Source organism: Homalodisca vitripennis, chromosome 2 (genome assembly GCF_021130785.1).
Source record: "Homalodisca vitripennis isolate AUS2020 chromosome 2, UT_GWSS_2.1, whole genome shotgun sequence".
NCBI lineage: Eukaryota > Metazoa > Arthropoda > Insecta > Hemiptera > Cicadellidae > Homalodisca > Homalodisca vitripennis.
Window position 1 is genome coordinate 187,867,330 of NC_060208.1, and position 14,311 is coordinate 187,881,640.

The 14,311-nt window shown below is 34.1% G+C and overlaps 1 protein-coding gene across 1 annotated transcript; it reads right to left on the minus strand.

Annotated features, from left to right (window-relative positions):
* Positions 1-2,119: 2,119 nt before the first annotated feature.
* On the minus strand, positions 2,120-14,256 carry LOC124355170 (uncharacterized protein Mb2073c-like). Its single transcript, XM_046806171.1, has 6 exons — positions 13,325-14,256; positions 11,426-11,653; positions 10,769-10,871; positions 8,722-8,926; positions 3,651-3,725; positions 2,120-3,568 (listed from the first exon to the last, which is right to left on the minus strand). The coding sequence occupies exons 1-6, from the start codon at positions 13,483-13,485 to the stop codon at positions 3,489-3,491; spliced, it is 852 nt and encodes a 283-aa protein (XP_046662127.1). The 5' UTR covers positions 13,486-14,256; the 3' UTR covers positions 2,120-3,488.
* Positions 14,257-14,311: the final 55 nt, after the last annotated feature.

Genomic DNA, 14,311 nt, shown 5'->3' on the forward strand with positions numbered 1-14,311 from the left:
ATGCATTGATCTTATGGGTAACCGTGATAACAAGAAACTCACAGAATAAATAAATCTGTAAACATATTAACATATGTAACCTAACTACCCAACACATAGCACACAATCTATTGGTGACTTTTTTGTATATTTTTATTCATAGTGAAAAGAAAAAATAAGCTGAGACCATGATTTCATTTCAGCCCACTCTTAAATCGGGAGGGGGGAGGAGGGGATCGGTCTCTCCTTTAAAAAAAAAATTGTAGTATCCTCCCTGGCTCACCAGAATTTTTGTTATTTAAACACATTGCTTTGAAACATAACTTAATGACAACATTTGGAAGGATATCTCGAGAAATATTTAACCTGTTCAATTTAAATTTGCTTGAAACTTCATTCTACATTGACAAGAATAAGTTATATGATGCATGTCCCAGCACAGAATTTGCCTGAGCTCATTGAAGCCTTGACACATTAGACTGACACAATTTCTCTTCTGTCTACAGTGGGAATACAACAGTTTCTTTCCCATAAAATAGTGTATTTCTTTCCTTTGTAAGTGTGTATGTAAAGTTTGTCTGTCTGCACATCTCAAGAATGAAATGATCTATTTACTTGACATTTTGCATGCAACCTCAGTGAAGCCTGTTACACGACACGTGGCGTGATGTACTCCTACTCTAGGGAAGTTATAGCATGACCGGTGGGATGCGCGTGAGGAGTGGAGGAGTTGAGCGCGTGGGGGCACAATCTAAAGTAGGGGTGGGAATTCGGTGCTACTAACCCTACTGAGAGTTTTCGGCTCCCGGCTCATAGTGGTGGCGGGAGCCGAATATTGTAGTGTTTGCCAACATTTCTAGACCCTTATGTTCTTACCACGGTGGTCTTTTATGATGAGCAATTTAGTATAGGAGACCTTGAGAATATTTGAACATTTCTAGACTCTTTTGAAGTTACGGCGACGGACTTTTATGATGGGGAATTCAATACAGGAAATCTTGGAAATATTGGGACCGGATGTACGTGATCTTAACAATGACTATGTTCTGCCGAAATTGTGTTCATAGCTCACCCTTCTTAATGAGTTCGCAGTAGAGATACCTGGTGGTAAGAAAGGGTTCTCATAAATTGGGAAAGGGTAGGAATTTATATTATTCTTGATCTCCAACGACGACAACAGTTCAGAATTGTAATTGTTACGCTTTGTTAGCCATTAAAATTCAATTTATCATATACTAACCGTGTAAGCTTCAGGATTTACGATAGTAGATACAATTATACACTACAAAATTTTCAACTGACATAGCCTAGCTGCTAAATTAAAAATTAATATAAAACTGGTTAAACTAATTTGTCAATATACACTGTAGAATAAGAAAAAACTCAGTTTTATCTACCAACTTGTACCAAGTTAATTTAATGATGTATACTTAAAATAACAATAACGCCAACGATCCACACGCAATAGTTAACATAATAAAACCCCGTTGTCGATGAAAATTATTTATTGAACACACCCAAATAAAAAATTGTCCAGATTACTTTTAGTATGTTTGCGTTTTCTTACTTTGTTGGGCGTACTAAAAGAATTGCCAATTGGACTTATTTTTTTCCTCCTTCAAAATTCGTCTCAGCGTACTTTCAGAAATTCCAGTTGCCTCTACGACACGCTGTTGAACTTTCTTCAAATTTATAAGTGTGTTGGTTTCTGCTTCCCGTTTCATAAAATGGGAAGCACTTCTCTTGCTTGACCGTGTATAACCTTTCTACCTCCAATTTTACTTTTTACATTATGCACCATCTCAAACTCTTTACTTAAAACGTAATGAGCACAACGCAATTAATTCACAAATTATATTACAACTCGTGAATTGGCACAAGCGAATGTTTTTTGGGCGGCACGTATAGAAGACTGGAGACCGAAGTTCACAAGGCTAAATACGGCAACAGACTGAGCCGCTCCACCCCCCACCACTTTAGTTCCGTCTTTGCCTACGGCGCATCTCGAAGTCACCGGTCATGCTATAAATTCTCTACTATACTTTGTACATCAGTATGAGTAATATCATGTTTCTTTCCTTATGGGAGTGCTATTGAAAGTGAGTTTGAACTCGCCTAGGAATATTTCATGACACAAAAATATCAAGATTCAAGATTTATTTCTGTCATTAAACTGTAACAAGCAATAGACAATGTCAATATAGTAAGTCAATCTGTTTCAGTACAGTATCATTGTACCTAGAACACCAATTAATATGGTTGCATAACAATGCCTACATGTCATAACTATTTACATAAATGGTTGATTTGTCAGAAAGTTAAAACAACATTTACAATAAAAACATCTAACTGGTTTAAAACACTAAAATACAGATCAGGCATACGTGAAACATTTACAGTAGGTACAATAATATAGACATTTTAAACAACACATCAATGTAAAAAGGTAGCCTACAGAAAAAAATGGGCTAGCCCGAACTAAAAGCAGTAATGAATTCCCTAGATGGTAACTCAGAAAATTCCTTAATATCATAAAATGGCCTAACCACTAGGAAATTGTACACGGAAGACCGAAATTTGCAAAGGCTTACTTGATGAACACAAGGTGGTAACTTATTGAACATTTTAAGACTGACACTATCAAGCCAATTTTTTGTTAGACTTAGCCTACAGAAGGGTTCTTGCAACTGATAGTCATTTCTGGTGTTATGTTGGTGGTTATCACAGATCAGCTTAAAACTATCAATATTTTCCTTAACTTTACTAAGACACACACACACACACACACACACACACACACACACACACACACACACACACACACACACACACATTTACTACAGTTAAAATTCCCTCAGTAATAAAAAAAAAGGTTTACAATGAGCATTTAATGATGCCCTTCTCATAATTCTTATTGCTTTTTTTTAGTAACAATACACTTTTTAGATGGTGACTTCCACCCCAAACACTTATCCCATACAACAGAATGCTATGGAAAAAAGCAAAATAAGCATTTTTTAATAGTGGCTGTGGTAACTTATTTCTTAAGTTTCTTAATAAGTAGATTACTCTATTTAGTCTAGCACAAGCCTTTTGGATGTGTGCACTCCAGTTTAGACAAGGGTCAAGTACAAAGCCAAGGAGATTTACATTACTGTAATTTTCGTGACTGACATGGGCTCTGCTTAGAGTAAAAACTAAGTGTTGTGTTTTAGTTTGGTTCAAAGATAGGCCATTCACCTTAAACCAATGTATGCTTTCTTCAAGAGCGTTTGACATAAATAGGCTAAGATTGTTTAGATCCTTATTTGGCATACTACAGTACAGTGTAGTAGCGTCAGCAAAAACTACAGATTTATAGCTTAAACTAGATGGTAAATCGTTTATCAGGATTAAAAACAGAAAAGGGCCTAGGACTTTCAATTAGATTAATTTAGATCAGATAGATTAGATACCAATTTAGATTAGATAATCTAAATCACTTAAATATTCCTTTTCATAGAGTTGTATCAAGATTTTTGTTTCTGTTTTGCAATAGAAGACACTTTCTGCACTAATCCGCTTTTTCCATCCAAGTAAACTTCATCACCTAGAACAAAATAAAAAATAAAATTTGTAGCAGTTCCATTTGAACATTTATTATTGCTTCAAATAACACTGATTAAACTCACCAGTTTTGAAAATGAGAGTTGCATTTGTTGCTCCAACAACGCAGGGCAAACCATACTCCCTTGCAACCACAGCACCTTAAAATAAACATAATATATTATACTACTTATATGACTAGGACAAACTTTCCAGATATAAAGCATGTTTTTTTTATAAAACTCCTAGACATTTTCCTGATTACAAAAATTACACACAGAATAAAAAATTTTAATCATGAAATGGGAGACATTTGTTGGTTAAAAATTGATAGTAATGTATCTATGAAGTGGGAGCAGCTTTCCTTCCCTTTGTTTGCTGCCTATTTATTATCATGAGGTAGGTTAAATTTGAACTGAAAGACAAAATTTAATATTAAGTATAACAATTTAAAATACTGAACAAAGTTTGGAAAAAATTAATTAAATCAAATTTAGCGATTAGTAAGACTAAGATTGCTTCTGAAGATGAATGATAAAACAATAAATTATCACAAAAAAATAACAACTAAATGGTTAATATTTTATTACAATCAAATAAAATAATTTTATTAAGTGGCTGAATTACATGTATATAACCATGGACAGTCATAGAGGAACAACTGAGAAGTGAGGGAAGCAATTCTAACTCTCTATGAACAACAGAGGTGCTTGCCTACTTGTCAAATAAGCGATGATGTAACTGACTAGCCACACTAAGGCCCGGCCTCCACTTGCGATTTGTTGTCGCGCGATTGTTTTGTCGCAGTCGCAAAAACAAAATTGAGGTGCATCCACTTGCGACAGAATCGTTGTAGATTTTGATCATGGATGACATCGAAGCAAGTGTTGTGATCGCGCTTTTACTTCGTGCTAGACGTAAACGGCGAAAACATAATTACTGGGTTCACCCAATAACAAGTCAGCGATTACTAAAAGGGCAGTTTTCACAAGTTATTTGAAGATTTGAGTGAACATCCTATAAAATTCTTTCAGTATTACCGAATGACGAAAAATAGTTTTGATGAACTTTTGAGAATAATTGGTCCATCAATTACATATAAAAACACAAAATGGAGATTGTCTATACCACCAGAAGAACGTCTATCAGTGACTTGAGGTGAGTAATAATTACAGAAAATCAAATTATCTTATTGTTTATCTATTAAAAACTCTTTATTAAATCAAAACATTTTAAAAAACACAAGTACAAATTAATAAAAAATCAAATGTTATAGGAATAACTAAGGGTTAGTAGTTTACCCATTAAAAGAGTTACGATAAATCAAAAAGATCACTTCCACTTGCAGAGGGTGATGACAAAACACTTCCTGCAAAATCGTTGTAAAAATTCTGCATTGGCCCAGTATTTGTGGATACACAGGTTGGTTAGAATTATGTCCGTAAGCAGAATGGCTATGCTGTGGCTGTTGTGTATGTTGGGAAGAGCTGATGTAACCAGGGCGTGGATTAATGTTTCGAGCTTGCCTCATGACGTTTAAAATTTCTAATCTTAGCATAATGCTTTTGCTCTTCATTTAATTTTCCTAACATTGGAACCAACATTAAAGCGAAGTGTTTATCTTCATTACCCTCGTCACTTTGTCTCTTGCTTTCAAAATGTTCAATAAAGATGTCTCATATGAGTTTGCATTTTGTTTCTTACTATTTTTACGCCTTTCACGCTCGGTCTGTGCATTAATGCCAAGTGAGCATCTTGCCAGTAGAATTACCTTCTTGAATGTCATCAGATGTATCATGTGGTTGCTCTGGTTCATATCCATCCGTTTCATTGAGGGAGATATTACTAATAGTTTCTCTTCCTTTTACAAAGGGAACCAAAAACAGCAACGCAATCAAAATGGATATACTTTCTTCTTTTTGTTGCTCCTTGGCCTGATGTGGTTTTTCGTTGTGCTGCAATTTCCCTCAAAAAGCAGTCCTTTAAATTCTTCCACTTTTTTTGAACGTCTGTACCTGGAATACAAATTTAGTATTAACCCCCCTAGAATAATTAAAAATTATATTTTATTGATTTCAAATGTAAAACCTATGCCATAACTTCATCATAACACTTTTGATATAGACCTCCTTATTTTCAGAAATTTATTTATTTTCAGGTACCTTGCCACTGGGAACAGCTTCATTTCGTTACACTTTGAAATATTTATTGGGTGCCAGCACAATTGGTCACATCATTAAAGATACTTGCTCAAAATTGTGGACATGTTTACAACCAATACACATGCCTACCAAATCAGAGGAAGATTGGAAGGAGATAGCAAAACAATTTTACTTGCGAACGAACTTCCCAAATTGCATTGGTGCCATTGACGGCAAACATATAAGAATTCAGAAGCCAAATCACTCTGGATCTCTTTTTTACAATTAAAAAAATTACTTTTCGATTGTGTTACTTGCTGTATAGACGCAGACTATTGTTTTTTACAGCAATCGATGTAGGATCTTACGGTAGTAACAGTGATTCAAATATTCTGAAAAACTCCGCACTAGGTGCAAAGTTGATTGATGGCAACTGAACATCCCTCAAGCTCAAACTCTTCCTAATGACGAAAATGGAAAACCTATGCATTTGTTATAGTTGGAGATGAAGCATTTGCTACATCAAGAAATATAGTGAGGCCTTATCCCAGAAGAATTTATCCATGAAACAAAGAGTATACAACTACAGAATGTGCCGTGCTCGAAGAATGGTGGAATGCACGTTTGGTATTTTAGCCAACAAATGGCGAATTTTCCATCGGCCATTGAATGTCCAAACGAACTTTAGCGGATGACATTATTAAATCATCCTGCGTTCTCAACAACTTTGTAAGAAGAAAAGATGGTATTCGAGTTGAAGATGAATGCTATGAGTGTCGCTGGTATGTATACAACAAGTCGGTGTACGGGGTACCTCTTCAGGTATCGAAGCAAGAGACTACTTGGCAGATTACTTCATTTCACCTCAAGGCTCATTACCTTGGCAATACGACCATGTTTAAAATCAATAAGAAGAAGTTGGCATAATAATACATGGAAGTGATTTAACAGGAAGAAACCTCTGTTTAAAAAATTGATTAATACATGTTAAGAGTAACTAAAGTTTAATAATTTCATTATTAATCATTTATACAACCATATCTTGTTAGCCCAAAACTACATTTTGGTTTAAATAAATTGCTAATAAAACTATGAACGATGTTTTATTTACAGAAACCTATTAGGTAGACCCTATTAAAATGAAATATTGAAAAAATGTTCTTGTGAAATATAATAAAAAAAATAAACAAAACTGTTGGGAATAAATTAAAAAAGCATACAATATTTTAATAGACGATAATATAATAGATTTATAAGATAATACAATATCAAAGACGAAAATAAATTGATAATCGGGAACATATAGAACTGCAATGAATCCGATAAGATATAAATTATAAGTTAGTGTAGGCTACATTTTTTAGATATCCTGTAGGTGGTATTTTTAGCCAATTAATGCTATCATATTTAAATCACTCACCTTTATGTTTTCTTTTCTTTTGATGTAAGGTTCATTCCAGTTTTCTATCACTTTTACCACACACTTCAGTCCACAGTTTTTCTTTTATATTTCGGTCACTGTACTCTTTTAATTGTTTATTATAAAGAGCCGGTCTCTTTTCTACTTCACTAATTAGCAAATCAGTATCAATGACTGATAATACTAATTTACTAGTAGAGGTCACTGTCAGACATATTTATTTAGTTAACAAACAGCACCGCTCGACAGTACTCAGTCAAAAATGCGACATAAATAATCGCCAGTGGATGCATGTCGATGCCTGTCCGTGTGACTCATTTTATTTCCGCGACAGTCGCGTCGCGGTCAAAATAGGTCCAGTTGCGTTTTTTTAAATCGCAGTCGCATTTCTGTCGCATGTGGATGCGCCTGCATTTAAAACAATAGGTTCTATTTTTTGCGACTAAACAATCGCGCGACAACAAATCGCAAGTGGAGGCCGGGCCTAACAAAGATGATGCAGTGCATCTCGTGAAAGACAATACATTAAATTATGTAAATTACGATTGGAACCAACAGAAAAAGACAATTACGTTAATATAGAAGAAAATACCTAAATCCAAAGTTAAATTAAAACAGAACGATTTGGAACTAATTTATTCACACATAATAAATCATTACTCAATCCATACATATTCTTAAACTCCTAGTTAAAACCTGAAATGCAGTTTTGCTCAGATTTCTTGATATATAGACCTAATATTATTTTTATCAAAAGTCGCATGTGCTTGTCGCAGTTTAATCTGATTAATATAGCCTTTGTTTAATATAGTGCTCTGTAAAATGTAATGTAATTATTTAATTGTTTTCTTCAGTTTCTAAAGGTTAAATTAACATGTTGACTGTGGCAGATGCCATATGAATGGTGTGATGTTAGATTACTGAGATCACTCAGCATATAGCCGCAGTGAAGATGTTAATGAAGTTAAATAATACAGTGTAGTGTGAAGTGATTGTTTGATCAGTGATTAGACAACTTAACAAACTCTAAATCCCCAATAGATAACTACCTGAAGTAAGGCATTGGATTAATTCATTATAATTCAATGTTTAACTTTTCAAAACTTAAAAAAGGGAATATGACAAAAAAGGAATTTTAAACAATAGTTATAGAGAATTTATTAGATACACCTACATAAAAATTAAAAATTCATAATTAGCATACGATTAAATGAATTAAGCTGAACCTAAGTATTTCAGTAGTGCAAGACCAATTTTTAGATTGAGAAAAACTTCTCAATTTATTTGAATTCTAGACCTTAACTTTTCACAAAATAAGGCATTAAAAATTGCTTGGATTAAATATGTTTCAACAGATCTTAAAATTTAAGTTACTGGCCCAACACCACTCAAGCAAGAACACAAGCACCTAGTAGCAGCCAGCAGACATTAAAAGTATTTAACAACAAAATTTTAAATGACATGGCAATCTGACCTCTTTATATATTAATTAAGCAATAAATTTATAAACTATACATTTCCTAACACTCTGGAATTAAGACGTTAAGAACAAAAAATCATTGATCAAGGATTCTGAAAACAAAGATAAAGACTGACCATGAGATATCAAGCCACCAAGCTCAGTGACCACTCCTGCCAGAAGAGGGAAGAGAGGGGTCCAGCCAACATCAGTGCTGTGTGTGATAAGAATGTCCCCAGCCTGTAGACTGGCAGAGTCAGAGCAGTTCAACAAAACACATGCTCGGCCCCTCACACTGCCAGGACATACTAGAGTGCCTTGCACCTGCTCCTCGCTTGACACCTGGACACAATCTTTGATGAGAATATTTCTAGCCTGCAAAATGCAGTCATAGTTCAAAAGCACATATTTTCAACATTTTACACTGTCTGAACACAATAGTGTGTCTTCCATCTGCTCCTCAATTGATACCTGAAAAAATATTATGTTCAACAGTATAATTTTATGAGTTCAATTGAAATATCTGCATTAAAAATAGTACCTATAGATGCCATTTTTATTGCAATAATTAGGTAATGCAGTAATTTAATAGGTGTATCTGATAAGGTGTATAAACACCTTAATTTACAGTGAGTGGAAAATAAAAACTTTTTATAGTATAAAAGTGTCTAACAGATTGACAGCAATCATATTTCTAACAAAAATGTTCTCTCATAGTAATATAGCTGTATATCATAATGAGTGTAATAAAATGTCATATATGACATCAAAAGGATATATTAATTACTATTAACTGTTTGTGATTAGTATTACAATTATATGACTATCCTCTCAAGGATGGCTATGGCTGTTCTCTGAATCAGATTGGTCAGGTTATTGAGTTTTGACCAGGTCCTGTCCGTAAGCTCGGTGGGCCACACCTAGTGGCCCTTGTTGTTTTGCCGTTCAGCTTGTCAGACCACAATGTGTGGCCCGATGTATTACACAGTTACAAAATTCAACTCTTAGCCAGTTGTGACTGGAAAGTGCTGCAATCTATCGGTCAAATAAGTAACTCAATTAATATTTCTCTCTTTGCAGCACATACTATAGTAAACATTGTTCAGAATTATTTTTTATTCAACTGTCAGTGCCAGTGCATTTGGTGGAGATGAAGCTCAAAATATAGAACTAATTTATATTATGTTGGTACTAGAGACCTACTAGACTAATTGAATTTTTATTCTGCAATAAAAATACTTTTAAAATAGATCAACCTATGACTTAAGTAAAATATTACTTGGTTTGTTTAAAAGTTAAATGATAAGTAATCAATTGATAAAGTTTCAGTCTTAAAACTAGTAAACATTTAAAAATTATTTGAGAATTTCATTTCAATTTCAATCATTTAAAGAAACGCTGCCATTTAAATCCGAGTAAAGTGATGTATACCGTATGGTTACGCAAGCACTGAGTGGTGACGTAGAACACAGCCGGGCACTATGCACGGCCCAGCGAGCTGGAAGGGCAACCACCTGAGACTAAATCCGAACTGAGCTAGAGAAAGGTTTTTGCCACATTAGAAGCTTCCCAATTGCAAAGGATTAAACTGGTACAAACTTTCTTCTATATTTTACTATAAATACAAAAAATATGTGTGAATTTTAATGGAATTAATGGGTATATATAGAAACTGTTCTTAAGAAATTGAAATTTTCTAAACTTTTACTGACTAACCATTAATCAAGTTTCAGTAAACTATAACTAAATTCTTAAATTGTTAACTGTATTCTTCACTGTAAAATATTGAAAATATATTTTATGTCAATGATTAGTTAGTCCAAGAGCAGTTTGATCAAGTAAATCCATGGGAAAACCGATTTTTTCAACTGTGTAACAATGTTTAAAAATTACATTTTTAGAGCATATTTTAAAAATATATAGACATCAAAAACAGGCTTTATCATGCTGTACTTATAGCACAGACACTAATACTTATACATGTTGCCAACCCGAACTACAAAATAGCAGAGTTCCAAATATGTCCATTTAAGCTGTGAGACAGTACATTCATGTAATATTGAGTAGTATGTCATTTTTAATAAAAATCTTTCAACGTATTACACTAAACTTAGAGTACCGTAAACTATAAAGATGCTACAAAATCCATTATTTATGTACTACAATTAAGAAAATTAAACTCACTAAGGGATGGGAGCTCAACTGGACTGGGACTGGCAGACCTGTCATCACCTCAGGAAACTGCAGACGATCCCACTGCTGCCAACTGCGCTGTCTACGACTGATTCTGCCATAAGAAAACAACATTCTTCTAAATAAATTATTGGACATTCAAGCAAATCTTAAAATATGTAGTCACAATGTGATCTTAAGAAATTCATTTAGAATAAACCAATAACAAATAAAGATCTGCTCTCCTGCCCTGATTTGCTGGCATCTTGATTCTGCTGTGATGATTGCTTCTTATTAGTGGCTACTTGTTAGTAATCTTTCATTCGTTATAACAAGCAGATGTATTGACATGTGTTGTTTCTGTGTGAACACACTTTGGTACGTTTTATTTACTTCAACCTGGTTTCTAGTTATGTATTAGGTTAGTTATTCGACTAAGGGAAAAATCAGATTACAGATCTCGAAACTTGGTAATACAATTTATTTTTTCACGTTAAAAAAACGTAAAAAGATCTATTTAAAGAGAAACAATTCCCTTGACAGCTTGTGATATTGATTAACATGCATTTTCTTCTACTACTAAAAAGTGTTAATATTCCCTTAAGAAACAACTTTTGTACCTTTATTTAAAAAATAAAACATTATAATGCAATGAAAAGCTAGACCAACTTGTGTAAAAGTTGTGGATTGGGACCTCGTAGTAGCAGGCCGATTTCGTGGTGGGTGCAAAACCATAGGAGTTCAGGGGCAGGCAGGCGAGCATCTCTATTCATAAGGTGGGCCAGCCATAGGTAGCCAAGCCGTAGTTGATGTACCATCCTCAAACTGGCATCCTTGGTCACCTCCCGCCTCCCCGCCGCCGTGCTCGCCAGTCCCATCAGTTGCCTGATCATCCATCTGTCACATGCACATACAGCACATTTAATCTATACATGTCTATCACATAACTTTATCCTCGAGTGTTACTTTAAACATAGCTAAGTTATAATCTACAGTTCTTCAAACTTAGTTAAGAACCTGTAGCCTTTTATCTTCAATTCGACAAACGTGAAATAATAAATCCGTTGACATTAAGACATTTAGATTTTTTATATTCTAGTAATGTTCCTCTTTGTTGTGTCACAACAAAGCTCTCATATATAAAGTTTATACTGTTTCAAAGTTGATCAATGTACAACCAGTTGGGTAACATAATGACATAAATAAAATAATAATAAATCCTTTACATAAAGCAACTATAGTGGGAAAGGCTGATTCGATGTGAATGTTGAATTTTGCTCCAGTTGTTACGTACAGCATCTGGAATCTGATGCTGTTGCCGACTCTTGAAATCTGGAGTAATATTCATCTGAAGGGATCCAAAAATAGTTGGTGACGAAGAATAAAGATGCTCAAAACAAACCCCCCCCCCGCATTGTTTCAACATTAGAGACACAGACTATAAAAAGTAGTGCAAACTAGGTGAAGAGGTATTCTTATTGTCTCATCAGGTGCACAACTAAGAATACATGAGACAATAAGAATACCTATTCACCTAGATTGCAATATTTTGTATAGTCTGGGTGTCTCTGAGGTCAAAATGATGCGGGGGGGGGGGGGTCATTTTGAGCGTCTTCGTTCTTCGTCACCAACTTTTTTTAGATCCCTTCAGATGAACATGACTCCAGATTTCAGGAGTCAAGTCTGCAACAGCATCAGATTTCAGATGCTGCACATAAGAGGAAGGTGAACTGGAGCTAAATTCAACATTCACAATAACTTTTCACTTACAAGTTTATTTAAATCAGTTTATGTTTGGCTCCATGATAATCTAAAAAAAAGTCAAATTGGTTATTTCAAATTTTATATTTCCGTATTCCCAATAAAATTACAGTAGTTTTATATTATTTCTTGAATATTTTGTTGCAACATGGTCCTATGAATGAGTGATTTTCTTTGGAATCAGCAACATTGGATTTACATTGGAAGATGGTAAGCTCAATTTTCTATAAAAAATTCACTTTGGAATAGTGAGTAATTAATATTTTTATGATTTCCTACTTTTTTACTATAAGATACTAACAACAAGCTAGGGATATCACTCTTAATAACTTAAAAAATGTTATTGGAAATGGCTTAAACAGAAAGCTTTTTATCCTGTACAAGAGATGTTATTTGGTAGCATAGATAGTAATTAATTTATCTAAATAATGACTTGTACTGTTTACCTCAATTATTTAAGTATGCATCTTTGTTAGCGTAGTGTCTTATTTTAATGTTTTATGTTAAATAACTCTCTGACTTAGTCAATACATTACTTTGTGGGACGAAAATAAAATATTTTTGATTTGAACACCAAAATAATTTTAAAGTACTTTAAAAATCCAGAAAATTTACCTGGCGATTGGTTTCTTCAAGTATTTGAGTATGCATCTTTGTTAGTGTAGTGTCTTATTTTAATGTTTTATGCTAAATAACTCTCTGACTTAGTCAATACATCAATACATTACTTTGTGGGACGAAAATAAAATATTTTTGATTTGAACACCAAAATAATTCTAAAGTACTTTAAAAATCCAGAAAATTTACCTGGCAATTGGTTTCTTGATAGACTTGAGGTGGCTTACAATGTCAATGTCAGACTCTGTCCTTGTCAGTTGTGTTACTGGCTCACTGTCAGACGATGTCTTCAACATTGTGTGTATCATGGCCAACAGGGGGAAACTGTCTAGACCCCAGGTCTTAGTCATCAAGTCCAGCTAAACATAGAACTAATGATGAACTTTCTTCCCAGGTATAACGTTAAACCCTCTAAGAGGGAGTGTTTCACATCTTCAGGTGGTACACATACAGTGTGGGGCATATGTTAGTTTCCCCAGAAGATAAATTTAAAGGTGTTATAGGTTAATTGAATAAAACACTTTTAGGCATGAAAACAAATTCATTATATGAAATTACTTACATATTAACATACAATGTTATAGCAGTTGTTGGAAATGTCCACTTTCTGCATACACTTTTTATATACTTCATACAATGACTGAGAACAGAATCATAATGTTTTAGCAATAAAGGAAATATCGTTATTAACAAGTTCATATGCATTTCTAAATAGGTTTCTGAGTTCGTCAAGATTTTGCTGTTTTAAAGCATACACAGTCTCCTTTATAATACCCCACAGTGAAAAATCACATGGGGTCAGGTCTGGTGAGCGCACAGGCCAATCGATTGTACCACAGCGACCAATCCATTCATTAAATTTGAACTCTCAAAATTAAAAAATCTCTACTGTCTACAAAAGCTTGAACAACTGTCTGCAGGTTTTCTTCGTTGCAAATTGATCGTGGACGATCACATTTCGGGCATTTAAAACACTTCCTGTGTTTTCAAATTTCTTATTCAACTTCCACATATAGTATCGAGTGGGTATCGCAATACCTGGATATTTACCACTAAATTCTTTAATTATTATAGTATTTTTATTATGCTTCCACCACAACTGAAGGATGTAAACTCGTTGTTGGGTAGTGAACATTTTAAAACACACACAAACAAATAACAGATGCAAGGAGCGTC